The sequence below is a fragment of the Microtus oregoni genome, unplaced genomic scaffold (assembly GCF_018167655.1).
Source record: "Microtus oregoni isolate MIOR12 unplaced genomic scaffold, Mior012 000121F_000, whole genome shotgun sequence".
Taxonomy (NCBI): domain Eukaryota; kingdom Metazoa; phylum Chordata; class Mammalia; order Rodentia; family Cricetidae; genus Microtus; species Microtus oregoni.
The window spans coordinates 1,798,428-1,816,585 of record NW_024544750.1 but is presented as its reverse complement, the minus strand read 5'-3'; the positions used below and the strand labels follow the sequence as shown (position 1 = coordinate 1,816,585).

General features: G+C 45.6%; 2 protein-coding genes across 2 annotated transcripts; one reads left to right on the top strand and one right to left on the bottom strand.

Annotated features, from left to right (window-relative positions):
• The first annotated feature begins 2,239 nt into the window (after positions 1-2,239).
• On the top strand, positions 2,240-4,222 carry LOC121444313 (protein FAM104A-like). The gene is made up of 2 exons (XM_041646131.1): positions 2,240-2,243; positions 3,882-4,222. The coding sequence occupies exons 1-2, from the start codon at positions 2,240-2,242 to the stop codon at positions 4,166-4,168; spliced, it is 291 nt and encodes a 96-aa protein (XP_041502065.1). The 3' UTR covers positions 4,169-4,222.
• An 8,629-nt stretch (positions 4,223-12,851) lies between these two features.
• On the bottom strand, positions 12,852-15,272 carry LOC121444305 (ubiquilin-4-like). The gene has a single exon (XM_041646126.1). The coding sequence runs from the start codon at positions 15,067-15,069 to the stop codon at positions 13,297-13,299; it is 1,773 nt and encodes a 590-aa protein (XP_041502060.1). The 5' UTR covers positions 15,070-15,272; the 3' UTR covers positions 12,852-13,296.
• Between the last annotated feature and the right edge of the window lie 2,886 nt (positions 15,273-18,158).

The window sequence follows — 18,158 nt, the reverse complement described above, 5'->3', positions numbered from 1 at the left end:
TGCAGTGAACATCTTCAGAAAATTGCTTCGCTCAACTGCCAACTGAGATGAAACTAGCACACAGGTTATACCATGAAAGACCTAATTAACGACGCCCCCATTCAGCAGGAAGCAGTTTGGAGAGAAAAAACTGCGCCCATGTTCCCAAATATGGTTTATAAACGTCCTTTTACATTTAAAGGGGGATATGATATAGATACGAATAATTTACATTAGTATAGATTTTGCTTTATAGATTGAGATTTACGGTCAATTTTGTTATATGTATATGTATTTCTGATTTTGATTAAGGTATTGTGATTGTGTAGTTCATTTAAATATGTACTGTATAATTAAGAAATATAGGTTGTTAATGGATAATCATCGATAATAGTAAAGGTTGTAGTCATGTTAGTTAGATTTTCTAGATATATAGAGATATATTTTAGATAGACATTCTTCATGTCTTTCAAAGATTACAGAATAGGACATTTAATGTTTTAATAACTGAGGACTTTTCATGACAATGAGACACTCTGCTCCTGGCAGCACCAATCTACTTCAAGAGGAAGATGGGCATCGAAGAGGCTCGTTATGGAGTTTTGATAGCCATTTGGGCAAGAAACTGCTCTTGCCTGGACTATTGCATAAACTGGACACAGAGAACCCGCAGAGAGAGGACTACTGAACTTGCCTAAGGTGAGATGATCTTTCGGGGTTCCTGATTCATTTTGAAAGAGTCTGCGAGACATTCTGCAGGACACAACAGATAGTGACTGAACTGACTTTGAATTTTCCTGCTTTATGGAAATGTCTGCTGGATACCATGGGCCTGAAGGCTGAAGATGGATGCCCCAACGGTACAAAAGAACTTTGGGTGACTGTCCAGGCAGCGAGATGTCTTTGTCATTTCTAGAGTTTGAAGTTTCTTAGTTCTTGTTTACTTAGGTAATATTATATCTTTCTGGTGTCTTTGATGGAGTTAAGAATAGTTAGTTATAGTTTTCCTTAGTTATGATAAAGATTATTGTAACTTTTACTTGATAACTGTTTTGTTATATGTAATTTTGCTATGTTAAAGCCTTTTTTTGTTTAAACCGAAAAAGGGGAAATGATGGAGGAAGGTCATTGGCTAATAAAGGCACTGCCCTGGCCCATTTTATTGGTTAGAGGATAGGTGGGAGGAGTAAACAGAACAAAATGCCGGGAGGAAGAGGAAGTGAGCTCAGACTCCACAGCTCTGCTCTCCTCCTGGGAGCAGACGCCTGAGAGAGACACCATGCTCCCGGCTCCTGGGCAGACACACGCCATGAAGCAAGCCGCCAGGTTAGACATGCTGAACCTTTCCCGGTAAGACCGGTGCTCACCGATTATTAGAGATGGGTTGATCGGGATATCAGAATTAGCCAGTAAGGGCTAGGGCAGAAGGGCCAAGCAGTGATTAAATGAATACAGTTTGTGTGTTGTTATTTCGGGGCATAAGCTAGCTGAGCGGGCGGCTGGGGTGCTGGGGGAGCGGCCCCGCCGCCCTTATTACTTCAATCTGTCAAGGTTTTTAGTTTGGCAGCTTCTTGATAGATAGCAGGGGTTGTCCTGGAGCTCATATGTAGTCCAGACTGTCCTCTAGATCCTCCTTATTCAGCCTCCCGAGTGCTCGTATTACAGGTGTGTGCTCATGCGCCCAGGCAGTTAGTTACTTTCCTTATAAAAACTCTTTTTATTAAAACAATTTTTACTTAAAAATTTCCACCTCCTCCCTTCCTCCCATTTCTCTACCCCTCACCACCCTCTCCCCCCATCTCCTTTCCCCTCCCTCTCCAGTCCAAAGAGCAGTCAGGAATCCCTGCCCTGTGAGAAGTCCAAGGACTTCCCCCCTCCATCCAGGTCTAGGAATGTGAGCATCCAAACTGCCTAGGCTCCCACAAAGCCAGTACATGCAGTAGGATCAAAACCCAGAGCCAATTTCCTTGGCTTCTCAGTCAGCCCTCCTTGTCCAACACATTCAGAGAGTCTGGTTTGATCACATGCTCTATCAGTCCCAGTCCATCTTGCTTTGGTGAGCTCCCATTTGCTCAGCTCCAACGTCTCACTGGGTGGGTGCACCCATTGAGGTCCTGACTTCCTTGCTCATGTTCTCCCTCCTTCTGCTCCTCATTTGGACCTTGGGAGCTCAGTCCAGTGCTCCTATGTGGGTCTCTGTCTCTAGCTTCATCCTTCGCCAGAGGAAGGTTCTATGGTGATATGCAAGATATTGATCAGTATGGGTATAGGATAGGGCCATTTCAGGCTCCCTCTCCTCAGCTGTCCAAGGATCTAGCTGGGGACATCTCCATGCACACCTGGGGACACCTCTAGAGTCAAGTCTCTTTCCAACCCTATAATGGCTCCCTTATTTAGGATATATACTTCCCTGCTCCTATATCCATCCTTCCTCCATCCCAACTGTCCCTGTTGAAATAGGAGCAGCTGGGCTGTGTCCCGGGCACCTGGCTGCCCACATGGCTAGATCTAGCTTATGCCCCGAAATAATTACACGGAAACTGTATTATTTTAAACACCGCTTGGGCCATTAGTTCCAGCCTTTTCTCGGCTATCTCTCGCACCTGGACTAGCCCATTTCTAATAATCTGTGTAGCCCACAAGCTGGCTTACCAGGAATGATCTTAACCTGCGTCTGCCTGGAGTGGGAGAATCATGGCGACTCCTTGACTCAGTTTCTTTCTCCCAGCCTCCTGTTCTGTTTACTCCACCTACCTATGTTTTAACCTATGAGGGCCAGCCAAGCAGTTTCTTCATCAAGTAACCAATGAAATCAACAGATTGATATATGACACTCCCACATCATGTCCTTTTCCTCCAAGCTCTCCCCATCCCCCCTTCTCACTTTTTTCTCCCCATATCCCCTTACTTCCCCCACTCCCACCCCCAAATTTCCAATTTTTGCCTGGCAATCTTGTCTCCTTCCAATATCCAAGAGGATTACTAAATGTTTTTCTTTGGGTTAACCTTCTTATTTAGCTTCTCTAGGATCACTAATTATAGGCTTAATGTATTTTATTTATGGCTAGAATCCACTTATGTTTGAGTTCATACCATATTCACCTTTTTGGGTCTAGGTTACCTCACTCAGGATAGTGTTTTCTATTTCCATCCATTTGCATGCAAAATTCAAGATGTTATTGTTTTTTACCTCTGAGTAATACTCTAATGAGTACATATTCCACATTTTCTTATCCATTTAGAAAATATTGAGAGCAAACTCACCATATGCAAACTATAGTAAACCTACTATTAGCATACCAGTCTGTGTTAATCATCAGAAATGCTTGCTGATGGCCTACAGTTGTCATTAACAAACATCAAAATAATTTCAAAATACAAGTGGAGCCTACTTGAAGTTATAGGACATGCACATATGTCCACTCTCGGGGATATGTATGGAAATATCATGTTATTGGTATGTATATACATGTGCACATGTGCATGTCTGTGTAAGTAGAGCTTTCCCCATCATTTCTCTGCCACATTGGGACTTGGGCTTGCATTCCATTTTACGCATTCATCCCTATCATACTCTGCAGCATTGAATGCTTCTTTGTCCTGGCTGTTGGGAGCTTCTTCCCTGGTTCAGGTAATTCAAATGCATGGTGCCACAGGGTCAGAGAAAATGTGAAGGGTTTAGGAGGGAGAAAACCTGTGTTTGAACCCTCTCCACAACATTCCCAAAGACTTGCCTTTGGGTTGTAAAACATCTCTTTCCTGTTCTGTCAAATGGGTGCCATTAACCCCGGTTTGTGTGATAGCGCTGCTGTCAGGAGGGAAGGAGCTACCCAAGTGTTTGCACTTCATAGACTGTGGAGCCTTTTGTAAAGCGTGATGCCAGTATTCTTCAAGCTGAACAGGAAATGATGACAGTATCATAATAGCCATCCTCCTTCTGTCTTTCTCCTTCCAGTCGTCAAGCAGTGATAATGAAAGAAACCACAGCAGCATCAATATCCCAGTACGAGGAAGTGTACCAGAAAGCAGCTTAAACCAGAACATTGCTGAACTATACTCCAATATCCCCGAGTTCTCACACGAGGACTATGCACTGTGCCAAGGCCAAGGTCCTTACTCCCACATTAACCAGATCTTGAAGGAGGCCCATTTCTACAGCCTACAGCAGAGAGGACAGTCACCGACGTGATGACCTGGGTGCTCCTCCTCCCTTGTTTATAAAAAGCAATGACATTCCCACAAAGCAGTCTTGGCTTTTGTCTGTATTTTCAGTAAGAGTCAATGGGCATTTGTACTCTTGCTGTTTTGCTCCACCGCTACGATTTCAGAGGGTCATTCGTGACAGTTTGATATGTTTTCTGTCAAGTCTGGTGTCCAATTCATGTTTAAATAGCAGCATGAGGATTTCTCCTGATACTGAATGGCTTGTTTATCCCATTCAAGTTGGGTTCCAAGTCACTCATTTAGGGTCTCCATGTTATATTTTTTTAACACAATTGTGATGACTCGTACAAAGTATCATTGCAAGTGCAGGGATCTAGTGAGGGAACTGGGGAGCTCTCGGCAGCCACAGCGACCTAGCCACTGCTATAAAGTTAAGCGCCCAAACCCTTGACCTTGTCCCACAATGACTGCTTTATGGATCAGTATGAGTGGCTACCACTTTAGACTGATCTTGTAACACCCTGCTCCCCACTTCAAATTCCTCAACCACATTGTTCTTGTACCGGAATATTATCCAGACACAACCCCTGCGCTCCACATTACCCCAGAGGATTTCTAGTCCTCCTGTGAGTGGCAATGCAAAGGTTGTTACCTTCTTGGGAATCTTGACCTGGGTAGGTTAGGCTCCTGTGTGATGTGATCCTGAGACAGATCATCATTTGACTATGCATCAACATCAACACCATACAAATAGTTATTTTTGACTATAATACCTGCTCTCTTTCAAGTAATTTACCTACCATAAATAAATGATCCATAGTTGTTCACATACCCCTCCAAATATGTTGCTATCCTGGAAAAATAAAGATCCATATGTTTTCACAGATCAGATTGTAAAGTACATGTAAGGTCCCTGTGAGTATCACTTACTGAAGAAAAAAAAATGTGTGCATCCTAATAGATATCACACCCCCGCTGCACACCCTGTCTCTTTATCTGATTAATACATAATTGAAGGACACCCTGGCCATTCAGGAAAGGTATAGTTTCATGTAGATGAGGAGGGAAAGAGACAAGAAACTCAACTATGCATGCTGGGGTCGACATGGGCAGGCTCGGGAGTCAGTATGGACTATACTGCAGGAGTGTCTGGGTGCAACTGTCATAGTGCTAGACATTGCTGATCAATATTGTTATCAGCAGATTTGGTGATCACTGGTGAATTTGTGTGGGGACTGACTTCATGAATTTTGTAGTAATGCCACAATAAATATGTATGGCTTGGGTATGTTCATGTTATAGACTGAAAGCTGGGGAGGCCACTTTGCCCTCAAGTTTGCTGTTACTAGTCAAGATCCAGCAGTCGCAAGTTTCTATGTGTTTATTAGTTATCAGCTTATGGTTGGGAGTCTGTACATCCTGTTTTTCTTAGTTGCTAAAAGCCTCTGATGATCCAAGCGAACATCTAGGAGGGCAGAATGTACCCCTCCTTGCTGAAGAGACAAGAGGACCAGCCTTTCAGCTGCCTTTATGCCACACAGGTGGGTGGGGTGGATGTGGCCTTATTCAAATGAGGATGTGGCTCATTGCTCCAGGCTGCTGCCTAGCAACCACTCTGCAGCAGCCAGTGTGTAGCTTTGGAATGATAGAGGAAGCTATTGAAGGCCTGAAAACACATCCCTACCAGCCATTATGGGGTGCCCTGGCAGTTTTGAGGGCAAAGGCATCCTGGCAGGGTAAAACTTGTTCCTGGCCATTTAACCATGAGAGGCAGAGCCTGCTGTGTACTGGGAAACAAGGAGAGAATCTTTGAGATGTGTTACTTGCTTTACTGTTTGTCCTTCCTTCTCACATGCCCTGTGACCTGCAGTCCCTGGACAGTGCACCTGTATCTCTGTCTGATCAGAGGGATGTGTCAGGGTGTACAAGTTATTTTCACTTGCCTGACATTGAACTGATTTGCTCTACTCAAGTCTGTGGCGTCCTGTTCTGCTTGAACCAGACAGCTTGAAATGCCCTGTTCCAAATGTGTAAACATGTTCTCTTCTATGATCACCTGCCTCCTGTTGTTAATGTGGACTGGGATGTCATCATGTGGTTTTGTCTGAGACTTTGAGAGGTGAAGAAAATGTGTAGTGGTCTCCATCCTAATCCAGGGGGCAACTTGTTTGTTCTGCACATTTTGAGTTTTGTAACACATCTTCTCAGTCCCCCGACTGACTAGGTGATGACCCAAATTGTCATTATAGTTCAGTTTGCGTGCTTTCTTTTCAATGATTTCTCCCCTTGGCACAGCAATGGTCATGTTTTTCCTTTTCCACAGTGCATGTCCTGTAGTAGGTGCTGTGTTTTCTTCTGGTCACATTTACCCCTCCCTGATTCCTCACCTACCTGTAGGTCTTCCTGTTATCCCCTCTGCATCCAGCATCAGCACATGCTGCCCTTTAGAATACACAATGGTAAAGTTTCAAAGTCAGTGATAGAGCAGGATGGGGGTCATTGAACCATTCGCTCTAAGATCCACCTCCCTGGAGATTCCAGTGACTCACTTCAACCAACTACAGGATGTGCTGTGACTCTCTTGGCATGCTGGATACAGGACCTTCTGACAAGAGGGCCCAGGCTCAGCTGTCAGCCCCACTGCCCCATACCCTGCAAAAGATCATGCCCTATATAGATAACAACACTGTGTTTTTGGCCAAGGACTCTCAGAGTCATCTAAGTGGTCACTGGAGTCGGCACCAATGATCCTTGCTTCCCCTAGAGGTGGTCTTCTGTGGGGACCCTTTACTTTGCCCTCAGTTATTCGAGTCCTGCTGGAGCCCTCACTTGACCATGACTACTGACTCATCGCCTTTATCTCCTTCATACAATTATATATGTGCACTGGATGACTGAGTGTCTGTGCGTGTGTGTGACTGTGGGCCCTCATGCCTGTGTGGGTGGAGGTCCGAGGTTGGCTCTGGGCGTGTTACTCTATTGCTCTCCATCATGTGTTCTGAGACAGTTTTATTGTAGGATCCTAGAGCTTACCAGTGTGTCTCGATCAGGTAGATAGCCAGCCCCAGAAATCCTGTTCTCTCTGTCTATCAGCCCTAGGATTGTGGGAGTGCCCCACCAAGCTACCTTTTGAGTGAGTGCTCAGGGATCCAACCTCAGAAGTTCTTGCCCTTGCGCCAGACAGTTTACCAGCCCCTTGGCTCCCCAGCCCGAAGCCATAAAGTTTTGATTAATTGCATTCTACCTCACAAAATACTAGCCCTTTCCCGAGTAATGGCGCCCCGAACCACAGTGTGCTCCCCCTTCCTGCCTCACCCTCTCTGGTGGGCAATTTCTAGGATGATCAGATCAGGATGTGTTTCTCACACTCACAAGGTAGCAGGCAGCATCTTCATGAGCACTTTCGAGCATCTTAGGTGTGTGGTGCTTCTGCTGTCAAACCCTCACACATGTTTTAAACGCTGGTGCTAAAAGAGAGACTCCAATTATGCCTTGATTGCAGTTGTCATGGTGATGTGATTGGAATACCTTTCATCAATGCAACATGATTTACCTCTAGGTCTGTGTCGTGCCACCCTCTCCCATCCCTTGTGAAATAGACAGAAATTTTTCCCTACCCCACCATTTTCATTTTCTCTCAAGAGAGGTTGGGGGACATGTTCTCAAATGTCATGACTCAGCTTGAGGCTCTGTGAGGACTCTGGACAGGAGGTGGTGGCAGAGGTGTTTTAAAATCTCATCCTGAAACCACTGTGCCAGAGGAAATCAATAACCTGCGAGAAAAAGGGATTTTTCTGACAGGATGGAGTGTGTGGTTGCCTAGGTTACCTGGAGAGAGAGAAAGAGCCAGGGCAGAGGGAGACTGTCACATGAACAGCCTCATTATACAGGATGCAGCCCTAAAGTCAGAGTGTGGAGGAGTATGCTCAGTATTTCAGTGCCTTCTCAACATTAGCAGCTTCCTGAAGGGGTCTGAGCCTGTTTGTGAGATGCAAAGACAAGAAGGACAAGGACACAGGCTCTGGCCACAAGCTACAGGGACCGTTGGATTTTTAGTGAAGGTGTGCAAATGGGGCAGTCCCTCTCCTTCTGGTGGTAACAAGGAGAAGGGGCTGTGAACTCCTGTGGAACCACCTTCCCATTAGACAGACGCTATTCTTTCTGTGTTGGCCATCCTGTTAATGTTGCATGTGCTGGGTACATTCATAGATGTGGTGAAATGGAACATTGCTTAGAATCCATGGAATTCTCAAGACTGTGTACCGCACATGTCTTATCTATCTATCTATCTATCTATCTATCTATCTATCTATCTATCTATCTATCTATCTATCTATCTATCTATCTTTCTATCTCCTATTGCACAGAACAGAGGGAATTGTGACATGTTGGAGAGACATGTTCTCAAATGTCATGACTCATCTTGAGGCCCTGTGAGGACTCTGGACAGGAGATTGTGGCAGAGGTGTAGTTTTAATTTTTTATTTTATTTTATTTTTTTACGCTCACAACAAAAATCATTTATTTACAAGTTCATTGTAGGTGATGGGAGTAAGAGAGCAAAAGGGCAGCCATGTCTGAACTGCTGGGACCCTTCCCCAACTGGAGCAGAATTCCTTTCTTTCTTTACCTCTCAGCCAGAGCTCCTCCAATTAGCCAAACCACAAGGCAGAGAGAACGTGCTGAGAGCCTTCTCAGTACTCCAGCTGAGCTAAGCCGAGTTCCATCATCATTCCCATCCCTTCCTCAGATAGAACTTTCTGGCCTAGAGGGAAACAGCAAGGAATTGGAAAGCACAAGCTCTGGAAGAGAAACCTCACTGTTTTTTTTTCCAGCAAAAGAATAATAGTGGCAAGGGTCTCAGTCAGAGCCACTGTCTTTAGGAGAAACACCCAGGAACCCAGGAGATTCAGCTCTCCCAATGCTGTATTTCTCCAGTAGGCTGGCCCTTGTTATCCCCTCATCTCTGTTGACAAAGCTGTGAACCAGAAACCAACAAAGAACACATTTTCCTCATCCTGGGTGAACACACATGTATGCACAGATACAAATTCTTCACACTGCTAAGAAAGATCCAATCCCCATATCTTCTAGGAGTGGGGCTAGAAGTAATGGAGCCTTAGGATTTAGGTAGGTCCTGGGCACATGGAAACGTGTGTGTGCATAAACACATATGTCGGAGACAATAGAACCAACCTGGCTCCTTGTGGGCCACACTGCTCAGCTCTGTTGAGCTCTTCAATTGAAATTCCATCAGTCCCTCTCTCTCCTGACAGGCCTGGGTCTGGTTCTCCAACCTGAAATCTATTCGTGTTTCTAGACCCCAACTCTCAATCTGAACTTCCCAGCCTCCAGCTCAGGCTGTCTCCCCAAGTCCCTGTCTCCAGGAACTGCCCAGCATCAGCCTCTGCTGGTCTTGCCTGTTATTGGCAATCCTGCCCAGAGTGGTGGCTCATGGCTCCCTTTGGGCAAGAGGACAGGAATCTTTCTCCCTGCCTGAGAGTCCCAAAGGAGCCCATCAGAAAATGCTGGGTGAATGTGCAAGAGGTGTAGAGAAAGAAAACTACAGCAGTTCATCAGCTCCTCTCCAGAGAGTAAAATCCACACCCTGGCTGGGCTGAGGTGCAGAAGGAGAAGAGGAGAGCTAGAGCAAATGTAGGGCAAGCTAAAGCCTAGTGGTGTTGAGGGAGCTGCGGGCCTCTTTCCACAGCCCGGCTCCCGGCTGCCTGGCTAGCTTATGACCCAAAATAACACACAAACTGTATTCTTTTAAACACTGCCTGGCCCATTATATCTCGGCTCTTCTAGGCTAATTCTCATGTATTAATTTAGCCCATTTCTAATAATCTGTGTACTAGGTGTGCTTACCTGGAAAGATTCAGCATGTCTGACCTGGCGGCTTGCTTAATCGTGTCTGACTCTGAGAGGAGCTGCACGATTTCTGAGCTCACTGCCTCTTCTTCCCAGCATTCTGTTCTGTTTACTCTGCCTATCTAGATTCTGCCCTATCAGATGGGCCAAGGCAGTTTATTAGCCAATGACCTTCCTCCATCATTTCTTCTTTTTCTTTTTAAACAAAAAGGAAAGGCTTTAACTTTAACATAGCAAAATTACATATAACAGAATAGTTATCAAGTAAGAATTACAGTTACAATATTTACATCTACTTTATCTTTTATCATAACTAAGGAAAACTATAACTATGTATATATTCTTTAACTCCATCAAAGACTCCAGAAGGATATAATATTACCTAAGTAAATGAGAAGTAAACAACTTACAAAACTCTAGAAATCCCAGAGACATCTCGCTGCCTGGACAGTCACCCAAAGTTCCTCTGCACCATTGGGGCATCCATCTTCAGCCTACAGGCCCATAGTATCCAGCAGACATTTCCATGAAGCAGGAAATTTCAAAGGCAGTTCAGTCACTATCTGCTGTGTCCTGCAGAATGTCTCTCAGACTCTTTCATGAATCAGGAACGCTGAAAGATCATCTCACCTTTAGGCAAGTTCAGCAGTACTCTCTCTGCAGGTTCTCTGTGTCCAGTTTATGCAATAATCCAGGCAAGAGCAGTTTCTTGCCCAAATGGCTATCAAACTCCATAAGGTGCCTCTTCGATGCCCATCTTCCTTTTGAAGTATATTGGTGCTGCCAGGAGCAGACGTTTCTCATTGTCATGAAAACCCTAAGTTATTAAAAGATTAAATGCCATATTCTACAGTCTTTGAAAGATATGAAGGATGTCTATCTAACTGAAATATATCTCTATATATCTAGAAAATCTAACAGGACTACAAGCCTAACTATTATCAATGATTATCCATTAACAACCTATATTTCCTAATTATACATTACATTTTTAAATGACTACACAATCAAAATACCTTAATCAAGATCAAAAATAGACATACATATAATAAAATTGACCTTAAATTTCTATCAATAAGGGAAAATTTATACAAGTGCAAATTATTTATATCTATACCATATCCCCCTTTAAATGTAAAAGAACATTTATAAACATTTTTTTGGGAATATGGGCGCAGTTATTTCTCTCCAAACTGCTTCCTGCTGAATGGGGGCGCTGTTATTTAGGTTTTTTTTTATGGGATAACCTGTGTGCTAGATTCATCTCAGTCAGCAGTCAAGTGAAGTAATTTTTTAAAGGTGTTCACAGCAACCCTTCAGGAGTGCGTGGTCTGTCATACCATATTGGAATAGAAGAAATCCACAGGGTCTCATCCTCTGTGAAAACAAAAGAAGAAACTCCTTTCCAAAACATCATGTCCTTAGATCCCAATTCCAAAGTCAAGGGATTTTCAAATTATCTATGTTGGATTAGTTCAGCAGCATTTATAATCAAATATCTTTTAGCAGCTGTTGCTCCTTCCTCAGCATTCAAACAATTCAAAGAGAGCATAATAGCATACAGTATCAAGATTCTCTGTGTATTTTCCATCTTTGCGCAGCTTTGTTTTAACCTCTATTTCATTTATTTCTACTTTTATTTTATATTCTCTGTGTATCTTTGTCCTGGAATAACTCTGTAAACCAGGCTGTCCTTGAACTCTCAGAGATCCCTTTGTCTCTGCCTCCCAGGCATTGGGATTAAAGGCGTGTGCTACCACACCTTTAAGTCACAGAGGTCAAACTACCTCTGCCTCCCAAGTGTTGGGATTAAAGGTGTGTACTAACACACCCAACTACTCTCGTTCTTCCTTTTTTTGTTTTTTACTTTAAGAACTTTAACTTTTACCCTGCATATATTTTTAACACACTGTAAATCATTTAAAGTTTTTTTTGTTTTGTTTTTGAATCTCTCTTTACTGTATCTCTCTCTCTCATTCTGACCACATGAGCCTTTAAATTACTGACCAATATGGGTAGGATTAAAGCCGTGGCTTTTTCTGGCTAGATCCAGCCCATTTTTTAGCTTTCCAGCCTCATGGCAGAGGTACTGCTGGAGCCATTTTTATCGCCACAACTCTGTGGTGTTTCAAAGTCTCTGCTAGCAAGCCAGTTGCAGCATTCTTCTCACAGATCACACTCATTTGGACTGACTGCCTGAAAGAGTCAGAGTTTGCCCTGGCAGGACAGACCAGAAAGCCAGCATTTTCAATAAAACAGCACAACTTTTTCCCTGCTATGGCTGAAAACAAACAAGCATGCAGTCAGCTTTAGCAATACCATTTAAGTGTTTCATGGCAGGACCTCTTAATGAGCTGCAGGGTTTTGCAGCTAAAGCTGAGTCAGAAAAAAAAAAGAAAAAAAGCTGAGTCAGGAAGCCTCTCTTAGATGAGAGCACTTGCTTGCCTCTAGCAAGCAGAGCAGACCCGAGAAATTGCTGCTACCAAGAAAACATGCTTTACTCTATTCTTTCCCAATGTTTCTCAGGCTTTCTGTGGACTAAGTTATCCATGTTGGGTGCCATTCTGTTGAGAGGGCTGTGGGCCTCTTTTCACAGCCTGGCTGCTTGGCTAGCTTATGCCCCAAAATAACAGCACACAAACTGTATTCTTTTAAACACTGCCTGGCCCATTATATCTTGCCTCTTCTAGGCTAATTCTCATGTATTAATTTAGCCCATTTCTAATAATCTGTGTAGCACCACTAGGTGCACTTACCGGGAAAGATTCAGCATGTCTGACTTGGCGGCTTGCTTCATCGCATCTGGCTCTGGGAGGAGCTGCATGATTTCTGAGCTCACTTCCTCTTCTTCCCAGCATTCTGTTCTGTTTACTCCGTCTATTTAAATTCTGCCCTATCAGATGGGCAAAGGCAGTTTCTTTATTAGCCAATGACCTTCCTCCATCGTAGTGGTGCCTACGGAAGACTCTGGGGAGCCAGAGGGGTCCTCTCTCAGACCCTGGGAGAAGACTGCACATTGCCAAAGTACTGTGGGCAAGGAGGTAGGGCCAAATGACCCAACTGTACAAACTAAATAGTTCTGCTCGGAGGTCCAGGAGGAAGGATTTCATAAGACAGCAACAAAATCAAAACACTTGAACAGAGCTATGGGGCTGGGCCCAGGCCTCCAGATCCACCCTGTTGTTTGTAGAGGTCAAAGAAGGCTACAGAAGGTAGGGTTTGACAGAGGAGCCAAAGGCTGGCACTGGGAGCTGGGGAAGGCAGGAGGCAAGGGCCAAGGGATCAGGAGAGCTGGAACCCCAGGAGTCTCTTAATAGCGGCATTGATGTCCCCGCCTGTGGCAATCAGGGCCTGTAGGTTAGCTTCACGGTTGACAAAGCCCATGGAATTGAGCTGCTCCAGCTGCTGCCGAAATCTCACTTCTGGTATCGGCACCTGTGAATTTCCACTTCCAGCCAGAAGCTGGATCATCTGCTGCTGGGCACTGGAACCTGCCGTGGGAGGAGGCGTGCCTGGTAGGCCTGGGGAGGGCGTGGGGGCCTCGGCTGCAGACCCAGAGTTGCCTGCCAGGGGTACAGGCATCCGGGATGTCCCAAAGGAGCCAAGGCTTGGTACCAGCCCAGGGGCTTCAGTTTGTAGGATCTGCAGGCCCTGCTGGATCTGAAGCAAGGCCTGAATGGCCCGGGGATTGGTGAGGGTGGAGAGCGACTCTGAGTTCTGCATCTGCTGCAGGAACACAGGGAGCTGCAGGCGTAGCTGCTCCTGAAGCTGTGGATTCCTCGCAAACAGCGGGACATTCACCATTATCTGAGCAGCAAAGTCAGGGTCCTGGGCGAGTGTCTGCATCATGCTGCGCATGTAAGGGGCTGAGATCACATTCTGCATCAGCTGGGGGTTTTCAGAGATCTGCTGGAGGAGCGCCTGCATTTCTGGGCTGTTGAACACGCCTGACCCCAGGCTAGCCGCATTGATCCCAAGGGGGTTCGAGACTGTCGGGTGCACCTGGCTGGTCCCCGATCCTCCGGTGCCCTCCCCACCGGACCCGGAGGCCTGGGAGGTGGGGGGCGAGGGGCTCCAGGGGTTAGGGAGGGGCTCTCGATTCTCAATCCGAAGAGGCTGGGAAGATGTGCTGTTGGAGTTCCCGGCCAGGGAAGAGAAGGGATTGTTGCCAAACTGTTCCCGAGTAGCTGTGAGAATGGGCTCCTGGAAGTCGGTGTACATGCGGCGGAGGGCATTATATCCTCCAGGAACGCTTTCCAAGTTGCTGAGGGCCTGGTCCTGGTTCCGCATCATTTCTTGCATCATGGCTGGGTTCCGAGCAAGCTCCATTGTCTGTCTCATGAGCTCGGGGTTGTTGAGCATGTGGCTGATCTCAGGGTTCCTCTCCATCAGCTGTTGCATCTGGGGGTTAGCCATGATCATGTGGCGCATCAGGTCAGGGTTTGACATCATATCCTGGACCAAGGGGTTCTCCATGATCTGTGTCAGCATCTCAGGGTTGGACATGAGCTGTCTCTGCATCTGTTGCTGTAGCTCCATGAAGTTGGCAGAACCCAGGCCCAGACTGCCTAGGCCAAGGATGCCCCCAAAGCCAGAGAGAATCGATGCAGTGGCACTTGGGGCCCCCTCTGCAGCCACTGGAGAGGGTCCTCCTCCATTGCCAGAATCTGAAGTGGCATTGCCAGAGCCGCAGGGCTGGGCGGGGGCAGCAGGGGAGGCAGGTGTGGTGGAGGGTGCAGAGGCAGAGTCGGGAGTGGATGGGGGAGAAGCAGGAGTGGCCACTGGATCTTGAGCCTTCTGAGGGGTCTTGATGACTAAATGGACCGTGAGCCCATCCTTGATCCCATGCTGATTCAGTGTGTCTCCATCCTTGAGGATCTTGCCTGCGAAGAACAGGACCAGCTGATCCTGCTGAGCCTTAAACCTCCGGGAGATTTCCTCCTTGAACTCCTTGACCGAGGCTCGATCGCAGATCACGATCTCCTCCTTGTTCTTGGGGGTCTTGACGGTGACCCGAATCTGGGACCTCATCTCGGCTCCGCTTGGCTCCGTCATGCTGCCGCCCGGCCGCCTGCCAGCCCGCGAGAGATGTAGTTTTTAAATCTCTTCCTGAAACCACTGTGCCAGAGGAAATCAATAGCCTGCGAGAAAAAGGGATTTTTTTCTGACAGGATGGAGTGTGTGGTTGCCTAGGTTACCTGGAGAGAGAGAAAGAGCCAGGCAGAGGGAGACTGTCACGTGAACAGCCTCATTCTACAGGATGCAGCCCTAAAGCCAGAGAGTAAAGGAGCATGCTCAGTATTTCAGAGCCTTCTCAACATTAGCAGCTTCCTGAAGGGTTCTGAGCCTGTTTTTGAGATGCAAAGACAAGGAGGACAAGGACCCAGGCTCTGGCCACAAGCTACAGGGACCGTTGGATTTTCAGTGAGGGTGTGCAGATGGGGCAGTCCCTCTCCTTCTGGTGGTAACAAGGAGAAGGGGCTGTGAACACCTGTGGGACCCTTTAACCATTAGACAGGTGCTATGATTTCTGTATCAGCCATCCTGTTAATGTTGCATGTTCTGGGTACATTCACACAAGCAGTGAAATGTAACATCACTTAGAACCCATGAAATTCTCAAGACTGCGTACAGCACCTGTCTTGTCTATCTATCTATCTATCTATCTATCTATCTATCTATCTATCTATCTATCTGTCATCTATCTATTTGTAGGGTACAGGACAGAGGGAATTGTGACATTTCACACACCACATATTTACTTGGATAATGTAATTCTAAGTGAGTTTTACTATATATAAATACATATGTGCATATACACATGAACACATATATGCATGTAAATATTGTCTTCAGTGTGCATAGCTGCATTCCATGTAAAATCACTAACAGATGTGCCCTGAGATTTGACCCCAAAAGCCTGAACAATGGATTCCAAACAGAATCCCAGCATGGAGCTTGAGAATTACAATGCCTGCTGAAGGTATGTCCCCAAATCCAGATAAAACAGGAAAAGAGAAATGGGCCGCCATTGCTATAGCTCACTGACTCTGATGGAAGTTAAGACTGGGATGGAGAGGCACCATGTAGGTGCCTGTCAAGGAATGGATCAAGAACATGGTGAATGCCCCTGAGCTGTAGCATTCCATCCTGCCTGATCAGCACCATGGGCCAAATCCCACCTCATTCATATGTCTGAGCTAGTCAAACCTACAGGAGCACACTTCATGTGGCAACCATCACAGTGTACATGGGACCAACTGTGAATATCAAGCTCTGAGAGAAGAGAAGTTGGAACAAGCTTAAAGGGTGTGAAATTTAGTCGGTTGTGTAGGGGAACCCAGACATTCTGCCTTCAGTTTCCATTATGTTTTGTTTTTGTTTTGAGCTACACAATGTAGTTATGGCTGTCCCAGAATTCATAAGTAGACCAGAGTGAAAGAAAATTCAGAAATTTCTCTGCCTCCATGTCTTGTATGCTGGGATTACATGTGAGATTTGCCACGCCCAGCCCTGTCTCCCATTCTCCATGTCTACCTTGTTGGTTGAGAGGAAACAGCCATGAGTAAGACTTATCGATGCATTCTGTAACTACTGTGGTGGTCTGAATGTTCTCATAGACTCATAGAGAGTGGCATTTTTGGAGGTGTGGCATTTTTGAAGTATGTGTGGCCTTGTTGAAGAAGCATTTCACTTGGTGGTGGGCTTTGAGATCGGAGAAGCTCAAGATAGACCTAGTGGCTCACTAATTACCTCTTCCTCACAATAATGGACTAAACCTCTGACATGTAATCCTGCTCAAAGTAACTGTTTTCTTTCGTAATGTTTGCCATGGTCATGGTGTCTCTCCACAGCAATAAAATCCTTTTTCCTAGAGGTAGACCCAGACGGCATCCCTGAAGACACATTCATTGTGCCCTCATGATTCCATGCTTACCTTCTTTCTCAGACCTACCTCTTCCCCAACAAGTCTTTTGTCCTTCTGTCCCTGGAATCCTTCCTCTTTCTCACCTCCCTTTGAACAAAGCTCATTCAGTGCTCCCTGTTTTTACAATGATGAACTCCTTCCTTCACAAACTTGCTGAGAAACCTGCAGAACTCAGGGCATGAGTAAATCCCCCCATGAATACAGCCTTACCTTTGCTGGGTGCCTAAATGGGTTCTTGGCACAGTCCAGGTTCAGGATGCTGTGACTGACCTATTCTGAAGAGCATCCATGCTAGGATCTCTCCACCTTCCCCAGTGCATTCTCAGAGCTCAATGTGGATTTTAAGAAAATACAGGAAGATGTCTACAGCATCCTGAGTGTTTGCTGCACATATGAGGAAGGGTCCATTTTCTTGCCTTTGCATGCACCTGGGCTGGTGAGAGACATACTACGACTGGCCCAGGCTCTAGCACTGTGCTTGAGAGAATGTACCCTGGGTGACATCTGGACAATGAAGTAGAAGAGAATGGAGAAATGACTCCTTGACAAGATGTGAATATTTGTCCAGCAGGTTGCACATTTGTGGTCCAAAGCCTTTCGAACTCATACTGAGCCTGATTTCACAATCATGATTCCTTCAGCATTCCACATGTTCCATTCACAAAGCTCATCCCACTTGTTTTCAGGCTAATTCTGAGGAAGTACAGTGTGGCTTGTGTAACTGTGAAGAAACCCAAAAGGTGCCCAGGAAGTTCTGTGAGCATAGTAAAATGCAGATGGCCTGGCACTTGGCAGCAGCATATACCACTCTTTTGTTGAAGGGGAGAGGCCCACTTGTTTGTCCTGGTTGCCCGACTAGCTTACATCTGAAATAACCACGCAGAAATTTTATTAATTAAAACACTTCTTGGCCCATTATCTCTAGCCTCTTATTGGCTAACTCTCATATCTTGATTTAACTCATTTCTATTAAACTACATATCACCACGAGTTTGTGGCCTACTAGGAAATATTCAGTATGTCTTTCTCTGGTGGCTCCATGGTGGCTCTCTCTCTACCTTTCTTCCCAGCATTCAGTTCTGTCTTTGATGGCTACCTAAGTCCTGCCCTCTAAGGAACAAAACAGTTTCTTTATTCATTACCCAATGAAGGCAACACATGAAAAGAATAAACTCCTACACCATTTCCCCGTTTCTGTTTAACAAAAAGGAATGCT